At 29.1% G+C, this 25,500-nt stretch overlaps 1 protein-coding gene across 1 annotated transcript in view; it reads left to right on the top strand.

Moving 5' to 3' along the window:
- LOC132741252 (receptor-type guanylate cyclase Gyc76C-like) overlaps positions 1-25,500 on the top strand; it is a 221,317-nt gene that overhangs the window by 37,126 nt on the left and 158,691 nt on the right. The window contains exon 2 of the mRNA XM_060729382.1: positions 10,103-10,950. Coding sequence (XP_060585365.1) covers positions 10,510-10,950 — 441 coding nt within the window. The 5' untranslated portion in view covers positions 10,103-10,509. The remainder of the gene's footprint in view (positions 1-10,102; positions 10,951-25,500) is intronic.

Genomic DNA, 25,500 nt, shown 5'->3' with positions numbered 1-25,500 from the left:
GATTGCATTTATTATGGTATTTTCAATTTGCATTTTCAGCCACACATAAATTGTGTTAAACTAAAAACCTAAACGATTCATTAAGTAGACATACATGTATACTACAAAATAGTAGAACTTTATGTTTTCCATGTGATTACGTTTAACACAGTATCACTTTATTATGTCTTTTGCACTATCACGTCTCATATGTCAGCATTTTACATTATATAAAAATAATTCACTTGTAACCATGTTTGTTAGTTTTCAAACAAATTTTCTAATCTATTGTATCTTTTTCATGTTGCTTAATAATAACTTGGCTCATATAATTTCAAAATACGTGTGCATAATTATGAAGTATAGGGTAGTCTCTATTATATTTATATTTACCACTTTTTTAGAATAGAACTTGTTATTATGTGTACAGTATATTTAAGAAGTTGATAGCGTGCCACAATGAATTTCTTTATCTTAGTTCTTTGAATGAATGATCACTAGTATTTCCTTGTTGATAAATACCAGTCGATTTTGTATTAATGTATATCTAAAATCAAGTAATGTATCATATTGATACAGTTAATGTTGTAAAGTATAATTTATGAGCATATCGACATTACACAATCTACAGTTTCATTAATTTACATTATAACGACGATTATGATATTTGAAATAAGATGTATTTAGATGTAAAACAGATGTCAAGATGAATTGAAACAGATGTAAAGGTGTTGCAGTATTTCATACTATTTTTTCAAAATTTTTATATCTTGATAAATAAGCGTACGTCTAAGTAAATAGTTAATGTTACAAAAACAACAACAACAAAAACATATCAACCAAAGTAATATAAACAATTATTTATTTATGTATTTGTTGAGATGATAAGGCAGATGGTCATCATTTGGAAATCCACAATCAATAATTACATCAAGACATTTATTAAGTAGCGAAGGAAGATATTAAACAATTTGGACCAGGAAGAGTTAATATTGTAATGTACATTTTCTAGAAATTCAAAAAGGGAGATGATAAAAATGGGACCAGACAATAGTTCATTAGCGAAAGAATGCATTTACGTACGAAGAAGAAATCGTTTTAAATGGAAAAGGTTTAAAAAATAGAATCAATATGAAATCTATGAACTATTTATAAATGTATGACAGACAAACCTTTTGTTATTCCCTTGAACAATATCTCAGATTTTATTGTTTTATGTTAGTTTTTTAAAATGATTGTGCAAATTTCTTGACAACAAATGAAATAAAGAAATACATTACATGGCAGGAGATACCATTTAGATAATTTCATGCATTGATTTTTCAAGTCTCTTTAACAGTAATAGCCTTTTTCCAAGAACATTATTCCCCGTCTTTTTGTTTCAATTAAATATGTAGCGATGAGATTAAATCTAGACGGTAGACATTATACTTAAAAAGATTATTTAAAATACCTTAAACTTATATGTCACTTTCAAAGTACAATGGCATCGATACTTTTCAAATTAATTTTATGGATACTTGAAAATGAAGAGAATTTCCCCCATTTAATTCACACACTTAGTGGTGATTGCAAAACTATTGTTACTATTACATTAATTGATGTGTTTTAGTAACAAGCAAAGTTAAAAGTGGCATCATTTGTATTTTTGCTATAACACAGGAAATCAATTTGTACTTTGTTATAACACAAGAAAAATAACACGAAAATGTTTTAGCCCATTCATTGTGCATTGTGCCCAGTTACATTTAGTAATTGACCATCTTATATAAAGAGCAATACTTAACAAAATGATTTGTTTTTACTTCCCAAAATAATTTGGCTTTGTCGTGCGATCAATGAAATATTAAGTAAATGCTAACAGCAGCATGTTTTAAATGTTTGTATAGGGGTACACAAAAATATATCAGGGGTCACTTTATTAAGAATACTCGGAATGCAAATAACAGAACATTTCGAGAATAGAGTCAAAATTTTCATGTTTTTTCATATGTGAATTTTCTGGTCTTTCTTTGATTCCAGCAAGCAAATGCAAAAGATTGATTAATGCTTAAGCCGGTACTAGAGGGGTTTGAAATCTTGCACTTTTGCATAACATTGCATGAACACACCCAATCAATTCGAGTCTGCATGTTTTATTATTCATTGTTGTTTTTATTTCTTATAAGGCATCACCGCTTTTCATCATATTTATAAAAAAAAAATTGTCCAATCTATGATAAAAAATAATCGTTGTGATGATCAATTCCTACAAATCATTGTACAAGAGATAGAAGAAGAATTAATGTACATTCAGTTAGACGTTTATAAACGCTTACGTTAACAAGAAGAATCATCTCATCTGTATAAATTTAGAAATTTTTCGGCTAAGTTTATAATTCATTTAATTTTACGACATTTCGGCAATTCTCATTGACCTTTTTTTTTTTAATCTGCATTTTTTAATTTCATCTTTGAAATACTATTTACATCTAAGTACACTATTGCATTGTAAAGTATCTATGAGATGGTAACGTTTAGCATCATATCTAAATTTACTAATCCTAATCAAATTTCAAAGAAATTATCAATCTATACCTTTCTTAAAATCTTTATAAATCTTTATAAATTATATTTCCGGAAATCAATAAGACGGCCCTTTTATAATAGCCTAGCGTCTTAGAATAAGAAAGTATTTGACAGTTCGAATATTTCATTATTATTATTATTATTATTATTATTTTAAAGGGAAAGCAGTCAGTATCAAGTAATAAAAGCATAATGTGAATAATAAGCATTTTGTTTTCAATCTACGTGGAATTCATAAATAACAATTTAAGTATCCGATGAATTTACTTACACACCTGCACGTTACAAACATTTATACAAGCCGGAGTGGTCGGAAATATATATTTGCCTATAGTTTTCGTGCTTTGCTATCAAACGGTGTTTCTTATGACAGCTTATAAGTTCAGACCACTCCACCAGCATTTGACATATTTTTTGGACAATCGTAAATTTTTAAAAAAATATTCCGTTAGAACAGGTGATAATTATACTTGAATTTTTTGTAATGTATTAAACGTTACAAAGGGCTGACAATGACCAGTATTGGTAAGTTTTATGTCTGCAAGCAATTCAGAACGACATTGGTTAGATCTGAAACAAAAGACCATCAAAAGATATAAGAAACATTTTTGCTTGACATTCAAAGGAAAAAAATACTAAGAAATAGATAGTTCCGTGTAATTGTAATTTAGCAGGTCTAAAAAGCTAACATTTTCACTAAATGTTGTTGTTTGTTTTTACAAAAAGAGCCTATGACTAATTTAGCAATAAAATGTTGATTGAGATATTTTTCATCATTTTCTACTTTCCTACAAAATAAAATAAGTATCTATTCTAAAATTGCAATATTCTCTTTATCATACTTCACAAAAGTTTGCCTGTTTAACTAGAAACATGTGTATTATAAAACAATTCGTTAAATCAGTCTGTGAAACGATATTTAGTTTCCCTCGTGTTGGCTTTAAAATAGACTGACATAACAAAATTGCCCTAGCATTGTATAAAATAGAGTTTTGGGAAATCACAGGATAGATGCTCAATATCAAAATTTGTTGGCAAAAATAGATCACTTTCAGCGATTAAATTAAACTAGAAGATAAGCGATACCGATATCATGTAATCGTTATATCCAGATTATGTTAGGTATAATAAACAATATCAGATTCCTCTGAGAGAGAAAAGAGATACTGTAAACTCTTGAATGATCTTGACTACCTTGGCTCACGTCTAAAATTATGTATTATTTTCACTTTTTATTTTATCACTTTTTGTATTAATAATTTCCCATGAATAAACGGGATTATTCTTACTGTAATGAAAGTGTGCCACGTGGCTTCTGCACGTACGTTTTAGCTGTAGAGATCTGGGCACGTGGTGCCTTTTTGATAACACAAAATGGCCACCATTGTTGATTTGGTCAAAGAAATTCAATGTATAATACAAAGGGTCATCCCAACCAGAGTGATAATAAACAGAAAATTTAATTTTATTTATCTTGAACCTCTTTTAGATAAATGGTTTTATTTATCTTGTACCTCTTTTAGATGAATGGTAAGAAAAAAAATGTCATGTTACAACAGGATGGTTAGCTTGTATATCAAAACAGATGATTAACATGATTTAATCAATGGTGCTAAACACTTCTCTAGACAGATGTAACACACATCGAGAAGAAACAAACAGATGTTGCGTAATGTCAAAATAAATGAAGACAAAAAGCTGATGAAAAACATTCTAGAATCGGATTAAACTAGTTCATAGGACGTATTAAAAGGTTTGCCTTTTTCTTTTCTAAATAAAAGAAATGGTTCATGGAAAGTAGATAAAACAGTTTCAAAAGTAAAAAACCGAAAAGTAACTTTTCAAAAAGTTGTTTGATCTTTCGAGACAGTATTTTTCTTACTGTAACCTACAAGTCTTTGAGTTATTATAGACTACACTCTCAAAGGGATCTGGTATTTGACCACAATAATCAGTAATTTCATTAAACTATTTTAAAAACATTGTTTCACATAATGTGGATTTTAAACAGACTCAAGTCATGCGGCTGGTTAAAGACGTTTTCGGGAAAGGTGCTTTTTGCAATGACCTATAACAGCACAACACTTACTTTAATTTGCAGATAACTCAAATAATATGAAAGTGATGCCCAAATATTTTTTAACACTTTTTATGAATTTTTTTTTCTGTAATCGTCCACAATCAAAGAAAATTATTTACGCTTTGCCTTTGTAAAATGCACAATACCCGGAAACATTTTAAGATGTTAAATCTCGCTTATTTATGTCTGCTATTGAAAAAGGCGACACAAGATATTTAGCTAATTCTCGCATTTCAAATGCAAACTTTTTAATAGCCCCAAACAGGATACCATGAAAATATCTTTTTCTGCAATCAATATATCATAGCTGTTGTAAATACACAGAATCCTTACTTTATAAAAGAAAAAACTTAATAATTTCTTTGTAAAATATACAAGCATGCTGAAGTATATTTCAGTTATATCAGAAAACCTTCATACAAGAAATCAGTAACAAAATAAATAAAATGCGCTCTTAAATTCCAAATGTACCCCACCTTTAACGCAATGTGTTTCTTTTAAGCAGTTGCAACAAACAAGAACAAAATAATACAAGAATGTGAACATTATAAAATTGATGATTTTCTTCGTAGATATAACATCAACAGATTTTATTAGGGCTGGGAATTTTATTCGAATATTCGAATATTCGAAACACCACCGAATATTCGAACATTGAAAAACGAATACGAATATTCGAAAAAAAAGAGTTTTTTTGTCAGTCATTACTTTCAAATTTCAATTAAGATCGTATATTAAACCCTTGACATTTTACTTGACCAGGTGTTCATATGTTTGTATGACGCGTGTCAACGATTATCGCCAAATAACTGTGAAAACTTTGGGGTCTAGTTGATCAAAAGGGCACCCGTTTCACAGTTTGCAATTTACCTGTTTAACAGTTCATAATCTAATTTTTCCGATTTTAAATATATTACTTTATGGTTTTAAGTGCTATAATATTTCCGATCATCAATAATTGTCTTAAATTATGTGAAGAAGAATAAATCGGTGCGTTATGAAAGCAGTTTAGTTTAGATTATTTGTTTATTTATTTACGTCTCATCCATGCATATTTACAATGTACTTAACATAAATACAGCAATAAAAAGCATGGCCAGTCTATCATAGATTTATAGGAGACTATCGTTAAATAACTTAAATATACTGATTAAAATCAGAAATGAAAATAAAGGCATGGGAAGTGTCGATATTCGGTCCCGTAGACATTAGACACCGTGTGATATTTACTGCGTTATAGCTAAATTTATCTGAAGAATATTTTAAACCTTATCTAAAATTATTATAATTATAAATAAAAGAACATATTTGATACAAATTAAGTTTCAATATACATGTAAATATGTGTTATTTGGGCTAAGAGGCTACGATGATTCATGTTTTTGTCAGTCGAGTCAGCAGAGTTACCTCCCGTTAATAGAACAAATGATCAGCAGTCGAATTAATTGAACAAAAGACAATCAAATTATGAAATTATTTCAAAAGTAAACATATTTATCGATTTAAAGTTAATACAATAAAATAAATTAACATAGTATTAAAGGTCTTTTGAATCATCGATTATTCCAAGTAAATTAAAGTAGAATAGTATTCGACACAATCAATTTCGGATACGTATACGTCAAAGAAAACGAATATTCGAATATATTCGAATATAGAAAACGAATATTCGAACATCGAATTCCTTATTCGTTCCCAGCCCTAGATTTTATAAATCTTTCGTTAACCAAATTTAGTTCTGTTCACCTTTAAAGGTTAATTACTATTGATAAGTGATTTACTATAATAAACATTTTTGTTTGGCTCCCAGACAAGTATATTTTGATTCTCGGTAAAGCTGGATTACGTTGAATAAACCATTTTTCTTATAAAACTCAATCTAAAATGTCTGGAAAATGGACAAATTTTTGTCAAGTTTTTCTTTAGATTGTATAATGAGACGGAACGTATATACGTTATATTAATGGCGACATTCTTCTGTGGTGTGACAAAATATACATACATAGAATGTTGCTCATGCACTCTGCCTAGTAAACATTTGTTTAAAAAAAATGAATGACGACAACATTAGAACACAACTTTAACTTTTGTATGAATATAGTTAAACAAAATTATGTATATTGTTAAGCAGTAAAAATGATATTCTTATACTAAATAAACTTCTTATATTTTAGAACAATAAAGGAAGACAATCTTATTGGAATTTAAATAAAAACATTTTGTTGACACCTGACATGTTAACAGCATAACAATTTACATTGGGTATGTTTAAATCATACTTGATTCATCTCAAAAGTATTTATTGTGTACACACCAATTGTTTTTGTATTGTACATTTATGTGTCAAGGGCCAGTGACCTATATCATGAATAAATGAGTTTATTTGAGTGAAACATTGACAATTACAGAAATGACATCTCGTTATTCTGACAAACAAACCAATATACCACTTACCTGTAGAACTTGTATCAAAATTGTTGCATGTCACACATCCTTTAAGAAGCAAAATAAAACAATCGATTTGCCCTGGAAAAAAATCAGTCCTTTTTATGTTGTTTTATCGTAAATATTTAATTATGAATTGATGGATATATCTTTACTGTTCCATTTGTGATCATTGGTATTACTATTTTAAGATAAAACTGCTGGTATTGACTTTTACATTGGATATCTATGTTTTTAGCCGACAGGTTTAACTTACATTATTAAATATTCAGGAGTAGAAGCATAACATAACGGCAAGATGATTCTATGAATTTCAAACATTGAAAGTAACGAAAGAAGATATCAGCTAATTTGTTATGGAAATATTAGCTTATAGTTTAGACTTACACAAAGATGTTGCAAAATTCATCAATAGATGTTGCGTGTTTGTGATGTCGCAAGAACCTCTACTGTAGTGCTAATCCGGGCTTTATCTATGTTCATTACGTCAGTGTTAACATACCATTACATCTCAATAAGAAGATTACTTAACGTCTGTCTTGTCGATCTTCGTTCTAATCCCGAAATCCAGACTAAAATATGCCATCCAGTTATGGTCGACATTTCTTTTGAATTCGTAGTTTGCCAAGTTTAAAAAAACATATTCGATTGTGTCTTATTATGCTATCCAAACTCTAATACGTTAAGATAACATACAAATAATATACCAGTACATTGTAAATTATTTATTGAAATTTGTGATATTGTAACACATATTTGGATAATACAAATCTTTTGTTATGTCAATGAATTTGACCGTTGACCGTTGAATTTTAGGAGGGTGTGTAAATATGTAGTGGAAACAGACGAATTGCATAAACACATGTAAACATGTTTCTATAAACTGCTCTTCAGCTGATAACTCAAATCTTCATGCTTCCTACATAAGATATATAAGGATGGGTCAATATGTAATGCAATATGAAAACTATTTCCTTATTTAGCCTGTGATTATTTGTGTATGGTTTTAACTATGTTATTTTTCAAAGCAATTGCTTCTAAATAATACAAAGATCATGCGTGTAGTCAACCGATAAAGAATTTTATTCACATTTAAAAAAAACTTACACGAGCAACCTCGACCTAAAATATCACTGGTAAACTCTCAGATAAAAGTGCTGAGATACAGGCTTACATAAAAGCTCGAGCAAAACTTGGAGAAGTATGTTAAAGCATTCAAAAATTTGATTAAACTTTTTGCTAATTTTATTGACCATATAACATATTAATCAACCCTCGTATCGCTACAGAAAGAGAAAAACAATTTCACTCATAGGTTATCTCATAATAATAAAAAAGTCATTTTAATCTGAATGCCAAGTACCTCTATTATTATGTCAAATAAAACAAGTTCTCCGAGGATTTTGCAACAGTCATTGTTTTGGCGTAACCATTCAACAGACAGCAGTATCTAATATAAGTTTAGTGCGTAATACACCGTGATAGTTCTAAAAGGCTGCCTTCCAGATCAAATGTACTTTAAATTGTGATTCATTAACATTTAGAGACATTCTCAAAGCACTTATTTCCTTGAGTCGTTGATAATAAAATAGATTAACAATTTGACTGACGTAGTTTAAAACTACTGGAAAGTATCTAACAAAATAAAAACCAGTATGAAGCCTGATGAGACGCTTATATTTAAAGCATTATTTCTCTGGTACATTTTTGTAACACACTTTCAAATCAGAATCAAACAAAATGAGACACTTGTTTTCAAACATTATTTCAACGTTAACACATTTTCAGACAGTAAAGGCAGTTTAAAACATTTTACCACGAACATATTTCGAGATCTTCATTTTCTATCAAAATAGCTATAGCTGTGTTAGTTTCAAACTCTGACTGTGACTGTTTTAATGTAATTATTAACAACAAATATACATAGTCTGGTGCCTTATGATCGAATAAGCTGATATTGGATCAACAAGGCAGGACAGTTTTCAAACAATTCACAGTTGCACAAGAATACAAGTAAGGCACCGGCGTTGTAACAAAGGACACAGGGACTGTGCAAGAAGGGGAAATTTTATCTAAGTAGCATCGTTTTTGTTCCTTGTAGCATCTTTTAATGTTACATCATTTACGAGTATACACACAAATCATTGTCTTCATTTAAGGAACTTATTTCTTGTCCGGCGTTTCTGACATAATGCACAAAGAGTTACCTAAAGTTTGCCCCCACCATAACAGCTGAAATGTCTCCATATGACCTTGCTGGTGTCGGTGGCTTTGTAATGCAACCAAAGAAACAAACATTAACAGAATCACATGCTTTTAACATTCCAAAATTTGTAATACTTCATTTAATTCTGTTTTCCGTCTTATAAAAATACTTTTTGACTTTGAATTTTTCACACAACACAACGATAAACTTAAAATTCTATTCATTTATTCAGTGTTCGTATTTTAATGATATTACATACAGAAGCTTTCATCAAGTAAATGAACTTTTATCAAATATACGCTGTATCTGAAATGAAAGGAGACGGAAGGAATATTCTTAATAATATACCAGTTTACAGTTTGTATAAACAAAGCGACAATTTATGCGTGCATCAATATTTCATACTTACCTATCTCGAAACAAATGTGTTATATTTTAGTGAATGCATCTGAATCACTAAGGAACTATTCTATCAATAATAGCATGGAAAACGTATTTTAAATAAATGTTTGAAATCATATTTGTGTCCACGGTGCAATTTAATTTTGATAATTTATTACATCACTATTGTGACACTTTTCTATTTTTAATTTTTCTAATGCATAATGTATACGAAAAACACAAGTATATTGCAAATATCGTGTTACGTTCGCCGTTATTACTTGTTTTAACATATCATCATATCATTATCAAATGCTCAGACCTGACTTTCTATTTTATGTATTATATTTTCACGTAAAGACAAGATCGTAAGTTTTTTTCCACTAAAATCTATTATTTGTTAGACAAAAGAAGATTCGGTATTTTCTTCTCTTTACTTGCAGGTATTAGCCAGTATTGATTAGGAGACAGCCGAGAAACAGCAGTAACTTCTAACAACAGCGGCGGATATATCAAAAAATTATTAAGACTTTTAAAGATCGTGAAGTTGTACTAAGAAGTTCTTCAAAAAGAATAATATTGCTGAAATAAATGCGTCACCAAGTTATATCAGACCGATTGTGTTTTTAACCATATGTCGCGATTTTCTTGAACAAGAAGTGATTACAACGTATTAATCAATTGGGCAAGTAAATGTATTTTTATTGGAAATAGGAGACTTCCCGCTTGAAAAATTGGACTAAAGTTGGCGGTGCATGAATCAAAGGGATTTTCGATACTTCATTAGAAGGAATTGGTGTGTATTGAACTTAGGCGATGGATCAGCGCTGAAGTGTTATTAGGTGTTACGATGTCAATGAAACAACAAATAATGTCTTTAGAGGGAAATTCTATTTATTCAGTAAAATATGTTATGTTGTCATTCTTTTTTGTTTTAATTATTTATGATAAAGTTAATTGTTCAAAATTTGATGGAGTTACAGATGTAAATAATATAACAGTTGGATATTTAACAGTTGACAAAACGTTGAACTTTATGCGAGGAAAGCAAGGTCGTGTTATTTCTGGTGCAATTTCATACGCATTAGAATTAATAAATAATGACACAAATATTTTACCTAAACATCGATTAAATTTGATATGGGGAGACACTATGGCAGATACGTTAATTGGAACTAGACTTTTGACTGACCAGTGGCGCAGAGGGGCAACAGTATTTATAGGTTTGGAAGATAGCTGTAGTGTGGAAGCCAAAGTAGCTGCCGCCTGGAATCTGCCAATGATATCATACGTAAGTTTCACATTTTATAATTAACCACACCGTGTACGAAAATAGATATATTGTTTGGTTATATCAATCACAATGGTTATTATCGTTATGTATACACATAAACAATAGTTTTCAAACTTTTACTACAACAAATTGTGGTTATTTTAACTCTTTAATATACACTATTTCTTTATCGTTATAATCTCGTTTTATATCACACTCAGACCTTTAAGATATATGATACATAAACTTCAATGTTGCGAGAATGTGAACAAAGCATAATCATTTACCAGCGGTTGATTCAAAATAATTTGTAAGAAGTTTTAGTGATGCTGCCAAAATGATAAGATTATGAAAATACATTGTGCTGATTAATTTAATGTACACAAAGTATACAGCTGTGATAAAACTTGAAACTTGTATAAACTTCCTTCAATTCAAACAATAATGTTTCTTGTTATACAGCTGTTCAAACTGCATCTTTATGGTTTCCCTCTTCTTGCTGAAACACATGATAAGCAAAAGCGCTTATTAACTATTATTTTGTTTTGATGATTACCATATTTTATTAAAGAGAAACATGTCATAACTTTCTAGCGTATGCATATTATATAGCATGCAACTGGACACTTTATGCAAATAAACACATAAATATGAATAAAGGTTAAGCGGACAATCGTAACCAACATTTAAAATTTTTTTAAAAAGCGTAAAATAAACCCAAACATTAAAAAAAGTCAATCAAAATTCTGGATATTGAGTGTCAAAAAGCAAAACAGTTAAAACATATCAACGAAGATGCTTTTTGTAATGAAGATGATAACATAAAATGACCTGAATACTATCAAAGTTGGACATCACGTTCTATATTTTCGTAAGTTTTGTTAACAATCGGAAATATTTATCTAATGATTAAGAACTACAATTTTATTATCAATTTTACAATTCTTTTTTAGTCTACCTGTAAGCTTTTTTGTCCAACATAAATGTTTATATATTTTTTTCTTATTATTTTTCTTCTTCTTCTTCTTATTATTATTATTATTATTATTATTAATGTTGTTATTATTATTATTATTGTTTTTGTTGTTATTATTATTATTATTATTATTATTGCATTCGTTAGCTTATGATTTCAGGAAAATTTAAAATACAACTTATATTGAGCAAGACATGTGTAAGAGTGTAAGAGTTAAAAAGCTCTTCATTTAATATTATAAATTTTAAATATATTTGTAATTGTTAGTGTCTTTATGTATGGAACTATATTATAGCAGATGAAAAAAAAACTGCATGTCAAATATATAGTTTATCAGCATATTATCTTAAGTGTCTTTTCTATATGTATCTTTCATAGTGTGTATCTTTGTGGGTTTTTACTAATTCCTTTCTTTTCTTTGTTTATTCTAAAATAATTCATTTCTACATTTCAAAAAACAGGAAACTATATGATGTAAAATGAACTGTTTTGGTAATAACTATATTTCTTCAGATGATGTAAGTAAAGTGTCTTTAAGGAATAGAGTAATTTTCCTAATTAAAACCGTGTGAAAGATATATGAAAAATCATACATCTGAATTTTCTTTCTACTCGAAATTGAAACATATACGGAATCGTCGATGTCTTCACCAAATAAAGAGCCTTTAAAATTACCAAGTTCTAATTAATAGGATTGGGAGAATAAAGCCTTAGGTATTGCATTAGGATCGTGTACAATTAGAGGTACTTTTCTATTTTCTTGATGCTTTCCAGCCAGAAGGAATTTACGCCTGATGTAATGACAAAACAAAATCTACAGACTGTAAAATACTTTGGACATCTCAAAAAACAAGAATTGAAGACTCCCTGGAGATAACTGCTTAGCACTGTGTTTCTACGAAACAGTAGACACGCTTTCTTAGATATCTTATTTTATCCTACGTGAGGTAATAAGCAACATTTTTTGTGAATATTGAAAATAATCCTTTGTACAAAGACTGACCCCAGTCTTCATTAATTGAATTTACATTTCCTTTGATATTTAAGATAAAAGATAGTATCACCAAGCATACTTAGTAATTTGATCCTCAATTATTCTGGTTGGATGGAAATAATTATCTTTCATTATGATTTAGAGAAGAACATCGGAATAACTTTTTCACTGTAAGGTCAAAAGTACGATGTTTACATATTGTAGGACTACAAAAACGTATTACTTTCATGTTTCGACATCAATATCCTAAAATATAAAAGCTATATATAATTTTTGTTCTATATTGGTGTTTTGATGTCGATTAATGATGAATGGATGATAACTTGGGTTTTATACAATAATATGATAATTTAGCTGTGTTTAAGGGATGCATCATAAGTATGTAGCAAAATATTATACGTTTGAGAAAAATAAGAATATAATCATAAGGATTTGCTTTTATCATTTAAACGTTCTGTCAAAGTCTTATATTCAAATACACATCAAAATGTTCCAAATGAAAGGCACCGGATAACATATAAAGGATTCACTTTTAATGTGCATAGAACAACAAATGTTTGTAGACAGTCAGTACAAAAAGGTAATACGATAAATGGCAACTTTTCAACATGATTATACAGGAACAAATGAAATAAAACTTTTTCAATTGAGTTTATGCAGTTCAATAATTTGCATACTGAAAGAGCGCAAATTGTTTCCCTTTTATTCGATTACAAAGAAAATCAAATTTATTTTACATTGAACAATGGCAAATAATGTAACAGGAATACCGCGAAGAGATATACGAGTTAAAGTTGTATCAATTTTATCTACATTGACATAATTGTTACGCTGCTTATAACACATAAATGTTCGTATTTCGTAAGTCGTCCCATGTACCCAACTTTCCTGAATAACTACCAAATTTCTTGCTAGTGAGCGACTTCTATTCCCAAATAAATCAATGGTTCCAAACAGGATACCATTATAAATGCCGAGCTCACTTGTCACGGAGAAGTTTACTTTTGCCAAAGGATCGAACTTGTGACTTCTCGATTACAAATCCAATGCTCTCCCTATTAAGCTTAACGGGGGATTGCAAACTATCATTATTAAATTAATTGAGAAAATTTTTATAAGAATATGTTCAAAGGATATTGAAAACAAAATGAGTTTATATTGCATTACCATAGTCTCTATTCATTTGATTGTAAAACATTGCGTCAAATTGTTATATACATGTTTGTGATCGTTATAAAAATAACGCCTCCGTGTTGTTTGATAAAAAAAAGAACAATTTATGTACCTTTCACAATCAACATTTTATCTCTTTATGTCTTGAACAAACTATTAAACATGTCATTAATATTTTATCATTTATGGATCCACAAACACCTTAAACGAGCTCGACAGGAAAAATTTGCCTGAGGTGTAACAATGTCTCATAAAAGAGCTACTTTAAGAAATCTCGATGATGAGAATTTGGACTAGTTCTAGAAAGCATCAATACATAAGATATCATAAGCTATGCTGATATTTAACAGCCTTAACATGTTCAAAACATGAGTAATTCTAAAGAAGAAATAATTTTGTGTATTTTTTTGTATTTTTATTTTGCATGTAACAAATTGGTACGTCTTTTGCCTAGGTCGGCTAATTTGTGTTAAAGCAAGTCATCGAAGATGTATTTAAAAACAACTTTTCCACAAATCAAGGTTCAATATAATAGCATAATATTGTAATAAATTATATTTTAACTACATGTATACTATATTTCTGTATCTACCACTTTTACAGAGATTTTAAGTCATTTTTCTCCTTGATGTGTTGAGATTAGTAATAAATGATGAGTTGGTAGATTAAACCTCAAAATCTTTTTTGTTTCTATTTTCGGAAATGTGCGCTTTATATATTCTTACTTTCCACCTCTTGTAAATTTTAATCTTGGCGTAATTCAGTGGTATATGTTACGTTATCGTGGCGGCTCTTGTTTACAATTTCGTAACACGAGATATAAATAATTCAACAAAACAGTCCTTATGTAGAGACTTCTTGTTATATTATGTTGTTTTATATCCAGACATAATAGCCCAAACACACGAATGTAAAGCCACAGAACACAATAGGTTTTTTTCCCTTTCTTTTTGTATGTACTTTAAATTGGCAGTATCTATATATAAGTACATGGTTCCATTTAACGTAAATTCTTTATTTATCTACATTTCTACTTATTATGAACACTGTTTATCCTTTTACTGTCTATTGTCTGTGTTTAAAGTGTGCAAATAATACAAGTATATGCACTGGAAATAAATTTGTTCAGAAAAGTAATAATGTAAAAAAATATGCAGTATAAAAGTGCAGCATAAATAGTTTATAAAAGATTCAAATGGTAATGTGACTAATTCATGGACAAAAAAACGTTATGAAAATGTTGTCTGATTTAGGTTTTGGAAATTTATGGAACAATGTTAATGTTACAAGCATCCAATTAAATAATATTATACAAAGAATTTATGATCAGCAATTACAACAATGGTGTTCTGAGCTTAGTAGTTTTCCTAAATTATGTAGTTACAATTTATTTAAATTTAACTTTATTCAAGAAAAGTACTTAGATGTTGTAAATAACATTAATCATCGTAAAGCATTATCAAGGTTTAAATGTTCATCCCATAAATTGTTAATAGAAGAAGGAAGATATAGAAATATTGATAGGAATTTACGTATATGTACTAAATGTAACATGAATCAAATAGAAAACTAATATCATTTCTTATTAGTTTGTCCATTCTATAGTGAATTGAGAGGTCAATGTTTTCCTCGGTATTATTGTCATTGGCCAACCATTAATAAATTTATATCAATTATGCAATCTTCGCAAAAGAAAATAATTGTTAATTTAGCTAAGTTTATCTATTGTGCTATGTGTAAGAGAAGCTCAAACAGTTGATTTTATGAATGTAGGTATTTGTTTCCATTGGCCAACCATATTCCATATTAATATATTCTTTATTTTCTTCTGTGACTCATACTGACATTTTGATATTTTGTAGTAGTTATGTTAACTGCTTACCATACTTTTCTTATGTTATGTAAATATGTTATAACCGCCACGGTAATTTGGCGATGAACATGTATTTGTTTTTGCCAATAAAATATTTGACTTGACTTGAAAATTAATTATACGATGTCTGTTTTATAAAAATAATTAACATGTTTTGCTGAAACCTGTGCAATGTTTTCACAGCTAGAAATTGTTAATGGAATCTTCGTCTTAACAATGAAAATTACTTTTGATGTTTTTATGTTTGTAAAATCTATTTAATCGACTTAAATGAGGTTGAGTTAAACGAACGCTTTAAATGTATAACATACTCAACATGTTAAAAGTTCTGATTATCTAATTATGTATTTTATCTGGACTACCATCAGTTAGTCGATCTAATTCTACTCAAATGTATGTTACTGAGCATTTATGAAATAAATTGAACATATACATGTAGTAACTACACGTTATAAATGTATGCACCGTGGATATTTTTGACCTGTATCCATATCCTCAAAGAAATGTGTCTTCAGTGTAAAAGTACTATGACATCGTTCATTAACGCTTATTTATGTTCGTACATGTATGTTGGTGAGTTTCTATAAATCGAATTATTTGAATAATATGGAAAGCAAGAACATTTGTGCAATGTTTCCACTTCAATTTAAATGAATATCTTAGCCGATTATATTCAATTTATGTATTACAAAACCCGTTGATCTCACATCAAGCAAATTGTTTATATACACCTGTCGATATAAGCGGAACTGTGATGCTATTCTAGTGAACAATAGATCGTAGTTTAACATCTTAAAATACTTATCATATTTAGGATAATACTGTAACCACTGTACCGATGCATCTCTGACAGAAACAAAATATTTAGTGAGTGCCATAATTATGGGCAACCCTAATGCGACAGTAAATAAACTGAAAAAAGAACTTTTCTTTATGATGCCAAAAAAACACTATCATAATACGACAAATACAATTAATCATTAACCTGTTGTTCCTGAAAAAAAATGCCAATGTATTATGAATACATATTGTTCTGAAAGTCATCAATCACGTCTTTCGACATGTCATCCCCTGCCATTTCTGTCCATGCTTAATGCGTATTATGTTGGCAAGTACATTTTCTCCAACTAAAGCTGTATTTATAGCCATCTCAACAAGTATCAAACAGAGATAATGCATTATCTTAAACAATGGTTGTATCTGTAGAATTATTGTGATAGGTTTAGAAACAATTTGCCTTTTATTTATAATCCATGTTACAGTGCCATTCATAACGAAGTAAGTATTGATATACCAAGACTATTAACTCTGCATCAGATTCCATTTAAAGTCAAACTTTATAACAGACAGGAAATAAATGTATGACTACAAATATATCAACATATCTCGAAAAAAGAGTGGCCAGTATCCAAATTGTAAGGTCATAAAAATTACTTAAATAAGTAAAAAAGATATGTTATAGAGGATGTAATTAATGGTCAATATGTGCTATGATGATTCAAATTTACGTGTTTTTTTTCCTTGTTTTTCTTGTAACATAAATAAACAACATAAAGTCTTACTGTCAGTTCTATCGTGAAATAAAAGCTTTAACAAATTAACAATGTTTGCAATTGTATTGAATACGAACTACCCCGCCGCCGCAATCACAAAGGTCTCATAAGTACCATTTTTCTAATGAGACGTAACATTATTTAAATAGGCATAAACAGAACAAAGTAGAAGGTAGTATGCGTGAAATAAACATAATTTTCTTGCAGAAGAGATCTGACATTTTGTCTACAACAAAACTGAAAGCATTATTTTGTATACATTTTTAATGGTAGTTGTTACAATGCGAATGCGAAGGAAAATAGCACGTTGTAACGTAAAATAATTAGTAAGCTGATACATTTTCGACCAGCTTCCTGCCAAAAAATAACAGGTCGTAGTTGCATTTTTCTTACAGGGTCAATGACGAATTCCAAACATCTTGGAAAAAATCTGTTCAGTGTCTATCATTTCACAGAACCTAGTTTTCAAAATGTATTAATTAATATACAGTCGTGCTAATAATATGGCAGCAGAAATACGACTAGTATTTGAGTATGAGGTTAATAATTCGTATATACAAATACATCAACATTTTTATGTTGACAGTTAAGATTGGATACGTACGTTTGTTTTTATAAAGATATAGAACATTTTGTTATTCAAAATAATAATATTGATCAACATGGCAACCATACGTTCTAAATACAGCTTTTAGATTTACATAGTTATTTTTGCACTAGTCACGATTTTTTATCATTATGTACGGCAAAAAGGATAGCATTTATGAAACATATCAGTCTGATTGCACGATTGTAATTTGATTGTATTCAGTGTTGCGTCACTGAAGAAAATGAGAGAGTTTGGTCTTTTCAAATCAGTCAAAACATACAGAAAAATATCTGTTATATCGGTAATTTTTAGAACAAAACATGTAAAAACGTAATAATGTCTTAACTGGCATAAGATTTTCTCCTCATTATTTCATTATTTCATATTATTTCTGTTATTTCGAAACATTCTAACATATATGATATCGACATGTGTATAGTTAATAAGGTATTGGTATAATAATATTTTGATATTAATTTTGTTATCTTATTCGAATTTTGATGACAAAGTTTTATATTGTCACATAAATAAAGATGTTATATAATTAACATGTTCTATATTGTTAAAGATTAATATAGAATGATGTTAAATAAGATAGCACAAAATCATAAAAGCATAAACGTGCTCCTATATTAAGTGAAAATAGTGACAGTTCATACACATTTATGGATTACTTTATAAGATATTTATTTAAAGGAGCATTTTGGACTAATTGGAAATATATTTAAATTAATTATTACAAGTTTTTTAATTTGAAGATTCTTTATCATGTTAAAGACATTTTGATCGATCATTCGTAGTAATTTGAATCACAATCAGGTTTATTTTCTTACTATATATACTTTATATAAATATACAGTTATCATCGTTGTATTTCCTGTTTCGATTTAATTAACACAATATCTATTATGAATGAACTATAAATTGACCGGGCCGACCATTTTCGATTTATTTGCATTCCATTCATGAGAACCATATGTTATTATGTTAAATATTTTCATTTTATAATATCTGGATTATCTAATAGACTTGCAAAATCTCATCATCCGTCTTTTGATTATTTATTTGTGTATTACTTGTTTATGTCAGTCTGAGATCTGGACACTGTAATTGTTTTATTGTAAATGACAGCGATAATTTAGCCTGGAGTGTATCAATGTCTAGAGACAACTTCTTCAGGAAATCTTCATTACTTCACCGAGGTCATTAATATCACCTGTTTATGCAGCTTTGAAAATTTTTTAATACCATTGTATATCATTATGACATGTTTCCTTTATTAACGTGCAGTTTTTAAGACTTCGTAAAAATGGAATGGCACGGCCGTGCATATTTTTAAACCACCGGTCCGCTCTCTATATTTAAATTACTAAAGCGGACAATTCGTTTCCCGATGAAACGAACGTCACTGACTCCTTGTAAATAGGAGCCAAGAAGGTTTAATAGTGATATGAAGTACTTTTTTAAAAATACGATTACTTAAATACTTAGTTTGTTGAAACAACATAGAATTATTTTTCAAACAGAAAATAAAAGCTGAAGGTCGCTCTAAGTATGGTATGTGATAAATAAAATATTACATTCGTATAGGTTAATTATTTAATTTATAAAACTCATCGAACAAAAAAATAATATGCTCGTCAGAAAACGTTTTGTTACATGATATCTATGGCATACTGTAGGTTGTCATGGATACGTTTTCGTGTCCCATCATTATGGTATGTTTGTCTATCATAAGGAAATAAATGATACTATAAATAGTGCGAAAGAGTATGATTGAATAGTTTGAACATAGTTCCATGGTCAACGTATACGGGTATACACTATAAGCTAGACACTTCTTTTATTAGGCTAAAACTTTTTTTTAAAATACAATTAGCTTTTATATGAATCGGTTACTACTGTCTGATAAAGGTATTTGTTATTTGTTTAGGAAAACCGTCAACGTTGAATGAAGCTTAAAATTTGTAGTGTTTGAATACATCGAGCACATTTATTTTGTCATAGTAGTTCAGTCATTTTGCTAAATAGATTAATCAATTTCATGAAATTGTCTTGTTTTGTATTAACTGAACATTTTCCAATATCAACTTGGTCAATCAAAATTTTAACAGTCGATCTTTTTAGAATATATAATCAATTCAAGTCAACTTGACAATGCAAAATTAAGCATAATGTCACTTTAAAATGCCAGCCAAGTTTGGCATAAAGGTTATGGAACTTGTGATTATATACATTGCATGTTTTCAAAGGTCTTCGCTTATTAATAAAGGTAAGCACCATTAAAACAAGTATAGTAACGTTTATTCAATACTTTGTGCAAAATCGCCTTTAATGAATTAAACATGGAAAAGAAACAACATACCACACGGTTGTGATCTTTTTATGATTATGTTGTCACTTATAATCAGTACAGACATTCCAACGTCATCAATAATTCCAATTGACTTGTCAACCTCGAGTGTCCCCCGCCATTTCTGTTCATCATTAATGGCTGTGATAACAACATTATAGTCAGAAGATAAAAGCAATATACCCACTTTAAGTTGTATTTATACCAACTTATGTGAGACATATTGGGAAGATATTACCAAGGATTAATATTGGTTGATGCTAGTTGTTCACAAATTATTTGATTAAATGTCTAAATTATGGTATACTCCCATTTATTACTTTCAAATTAAAGATGCGTCCACGGATGTATAGCGACTACTGATAAGCATGGGATAATACAATATATTAAAAAACATTTGTGGTCATTTAAATGTGTCCATATGTGCGAAAAAGATTTCACAATTTTCATTGTAAAATTCAACATGAGTAGTTATGCATGTAATGCAAAAATTAAGCTTGAGCAAAGACGTTCAAAGACCATAATGATTAAAAACGAAAATCAGAAGACTAAAATTATGATATTATTTAAACAAATCCCATGTCCAAACTTAATTTACTTCTATAAACATGAAAAGGACTGTAACCAGTAATGGCAACACATTTTAAATAATACCGCAATGGAGAGAAATAATTCTTATGTACACCATATAATGACATAATCAATGTAACGACAAGGTCGAGTGTTATATAAAATTTAATAACATTTTCTATATACAAATCACTTGTCAGAGGTTTATTTTGTTGATTTATCTTTGACAAGTTAAGTGTTAAGTTCAAGCAACGGTCAATTTCTTAATATATCCAAACCTTATCTTTCGGAAATCGGTATTTACCTTGACATCAAATCTGTGAAATTACACTGTTTCACTAATTATGTATAAGAAACGTGTTACGATTTGCGTTGGAATTGTCATTTACCTGCTATGGATTTTACAAAGTTAAGATATACAACAAACATGACTAAGTATGCCATGCTGCATAAAGAAAACAACAAAATATTCACAATACTCACATAGCCTGTAAAGTGCCAAAACCTATAATTACGAGTGTGTCGTATGTCTTAATGTATGCAAATTTATAATTATACAAGGTATTTCTTTAATCTGTTTGTTCCTGGAGATTTCTGTTTCAGTCTTCTACCACAAAATACACTTTGTGGTAGAAACATATATTTCTATACGAATGTGACTATTTTTCTATTGTGAGTGCAAATTATCGTTTGCGAATGTTCAAAGGAGGTTTTATAGAAACATAATAAAACACGAAAAGTTCTTATCAAAGAACAGTTACCTTTCATTGATGCACTGATGTCTAATTAAGATTTAATCAATAAGTAATTTTTTAAATTTGCTGCTGATTAAATGAACGTAAATTTACGATGAAAACAGATTATGTACACGAATTTTGCTGGTTCACCTTAAATTTACTTTTAGAATTGTATAGATTTGACGACTTAGCCGATTATTGTATATCGATACCGACTTTTTTAGTATATATTTCTGCAAATGTGTTTTGGTTTACAGAATAAGAATATGTAAAAGGTTATGTTTCGACATTTTATTTCCAAAATATTTACTAATCGTTTTAAATCAACAAAAAAAGTTACATAATTATTTCATATCAACTTTTTAAACATCACAACACGAGAAATTACAGAAAAAAATAACAGAAAAATATTTCAATCACGAAATATCTTTAAATTACTTATTCATTTTTAAAGCCTAAACATAACATAAAGTTATTTTTAAATTGTAATGTCATCAAACTCTTATTCTGTTCTTATTTGTAGGGAATTAATAGCAATGACTCCATGTTACATTCATCACTTTTATGTATATGGCAAGAGAAAAAGATCTTTCTTTTTTGAAAGCATATCAAAATTTTGTCAAACAAATGAAATATGAAAGCTTTTTTATTACATTGCGACTTACATTAAATCGTTGTCTGCCCTTTCCTCCTCAATCACCCCTGCCCCTCCACCCTTCAGTCTTTCCCGCCCTCAATCACTCTCTGTTACACACACACCGGCAGTTTCCGATTGAATGCAGAACGCTTAATCATTTAACGATAAAATTCAACTTTGATGTAATTAGTTAAGTAAATTTAACTTACTATACTAATTGATGTACGACTTGCCGGGAAAATAGTATATACTGATTAGTTATCTAGGAAAGCTGGTAGGCTGAATGACACAAGAGACATGAGCTAAACTGTTTTAACATCGGTGTATTGATGTTTGGGACAAACTACATTTGACTTAACGAACATAAGAAATGCTTTCATAATAGAATATAAACACCAACATGTTTAAATAATACTACAAAAATCCTATGTGACTTAAGTCGAATGTCTTTTGAATAATTTCTGTTTTGCTGTAAATGCTGAGATGCTAAGAAAATTTAGACATCATCACGCATAGCTAAAAACTTACTGACCTTTAGGTTCCTGCTAGAAAATAAAGTGTTATGTCAAATTGATATGATTATCACTCAAAATGTCTACAAGTGTAATTTCTTTATCTTCAGTTCGATTTGTTACGAAACCCTTTTTGCAATAGATATATATCATAAAATATTCCTTCAATGTTTCTTGATAGCACCTAGACACATAACTGGTATTAAAAATATTTAAACATGAGGTAAGAATAGATAAATAAAAAAACAATATGCAAAGGAATGAAACTGCTCCCAAAGATCTGTTTTCGTCATTCTGTATATAAAATAATAATAATAAAATAATATTTTTTCAGTGACCATTATTACTCTTATTGTCTGCACGTCGATAGTCTAACGTCCATTGAGACCTTCCAAATACTTGAAACAAGGATTGTTTTTACTCGGCCGAAGTGAAACTGGTTACTTTGCATACCTTATTTCTAAGTAGAAATGTTAGTAATGTTTGCATTTAACAATGGCATAATATTTTTTTGTAACTAAAACAAAACACATTTTGTAAACATAGTAATTAAATTATAAGGACATTGATATTGATGAATCATAAAAGTAGTACTACTTTTATTTTACAGTATTTTTTAGGTGTCCGTATTTTACTTTTATAAATTGTGTGCATTATTGGCAGTTTTATGAAATGAATCACATATGCAATACTGCAAATATAAATAAAAGGATTATTAATAGTATAAAATCAAAAAACTGCTTATAAATGTTTTATGTTTAAACAATGCAAATAGCTATGATGAAAAATATAAAACACGGTTAAAATTTTGTTAACTGGCCTTGATTCCACAAACAAAAGCAATTGTGATATCTAAAGATAGACATTAAAGTGAAAAAACACTGTTGAAATTGACAGAATAATCAACGAGGTTATAAATCTTGGAAAAAATGTAACGCTTTAAGATATATGTGTTCCTTAATGAACCTGTCATGTTTCGGTAAGTGAACATAATTTTCTAACACCAACATGTTTGCAGTATGTAGGTAGTTATATTTATAAATACTAGATTACTAATATACAGAAGAACATACACATGAATGTTTATATATATATAATATAAAAAAATCAGAACTAACCTTCAGTTTATAATGTTCAATAAGTGTTCAATATATTCTATGAACACAGATACATTTTACTGTACAATACGGGACTATATTTGGACGAGTACACGGCTTAAAATGGCATATTGGACAAGCCGACAGGCATTTAAATATTATATTGTTGTGTGTCTGCTGTTGTTTGCTGACGTGGTCATGTCTTTCTGTCCATTATTCCTGTAAAATCTGTTTATAAATATGTTGTGTCAGTGTAAACAATTTATTTTGATAAAACGTTATATTAATCTAAAAAAAGAATAGAAGAAACGGCAAATAGAAAATGCACACTTTATTGGCATTGTCTGAAAATACTTTTTAAATGACTTAACTGGACCTTAGTACACCATGTCCTGCAAATTTGGCATATAATATAAAGCTGCCGAAAGCAATCTCATTATCTTTAAACTAGTCTAAGCACCCTATGTTTTTCTATGAATACTTCTATGTTTCGCAGACACCCCTTATTTACTGTGACAATGTCCTGGGAATACAAAAATCTAAATTAAATTCTGTCCCACCTTGAAACAGAAATACTGCGAGTCTTCCTCACTCTGTACGTAGAAATATTAGTAAACGAAGACGGCGATACTTCTACAACACCCAAAAATTTGCGAAATAATGAAGGCATGATTAATTTAATTGACACATCAGTTCTGCATTTACTATAAATACATGTATAAATATGGGCAAATAGTGCATCAATTTTATGGAATAGAAATATTTGTCTCAAGCTAATTACTTGGTAAGATAAAATTCTAATTAGAATTTAAGCGTAATTGAAAAAATTAATATCACTTTCAATCTAAATATTTTACGTACTACAAATTCATTTACTTATACGTGTACATACGGTAAGATATTAGTTAAATAATTGTTGTTTTCAAACAGGAATCTGTAATTTCACAGGTGATAGCAAAACGTAGCAGTATAGATAAACTCAGCTCACTGCTTCAAGTGATGTAAGGATACGGTTACCTTAAACTCAGTTTTATGTGATGAGATGCATTTGTAAATCGAAACGATATAAAAAATTTAGATTTTTCTTCCAGATGATATTTATCTAAGAATAATCAGTGCATTGAAGGTTTGTTAATAACTTAATCCACATCTTTGAATTCAATGTAATATTGAGAGTAATAATGTTCAACAAATGAAGTTGAACGAGAACGCATCATTTTGTTATATCAATATTAAGTCTTTACAAATGACATTAAGACAGTTCCTAAAATTGAAGATCATGTTTGTGTGTTTTTGTTCGTGTTTCTTTTGTTTGTTTGATTGTTTTTTTGTTTTTTAAGGTTAAATTTGATTTGCTCATTACTCATTACAATAAAAACCACAAACATGTCAAGAATTAAAACAATTTCACTTCAGTTAAAGCCGATCACAAAATTTTGGAATTTACCATTATATATCAATTCATATTTTAGAATTGCAAATTTAATGTATCTGATATAAATAT

The sequence above is a fragment of the Ruditapes philippinarum genome, unplaced genomic scaffold, assembly GCF_026571515.1.
Source record: "Ruditapes philippinarum isolate M1 unplaced genomic scaffold, ASM2657151v2 ctg168_1_1_1_1, whole genome shotgun sequence".
NCBI classification, from domain to species: Eukaryota; Metazoa; Mollusca; class Bivalvia; order Venerida; family Veneridae; genus Ruditapes; species Ruditapes philippinarum.
This window is presented reverse-complemented; position numbering and strand designations above follow the sequence as displayed.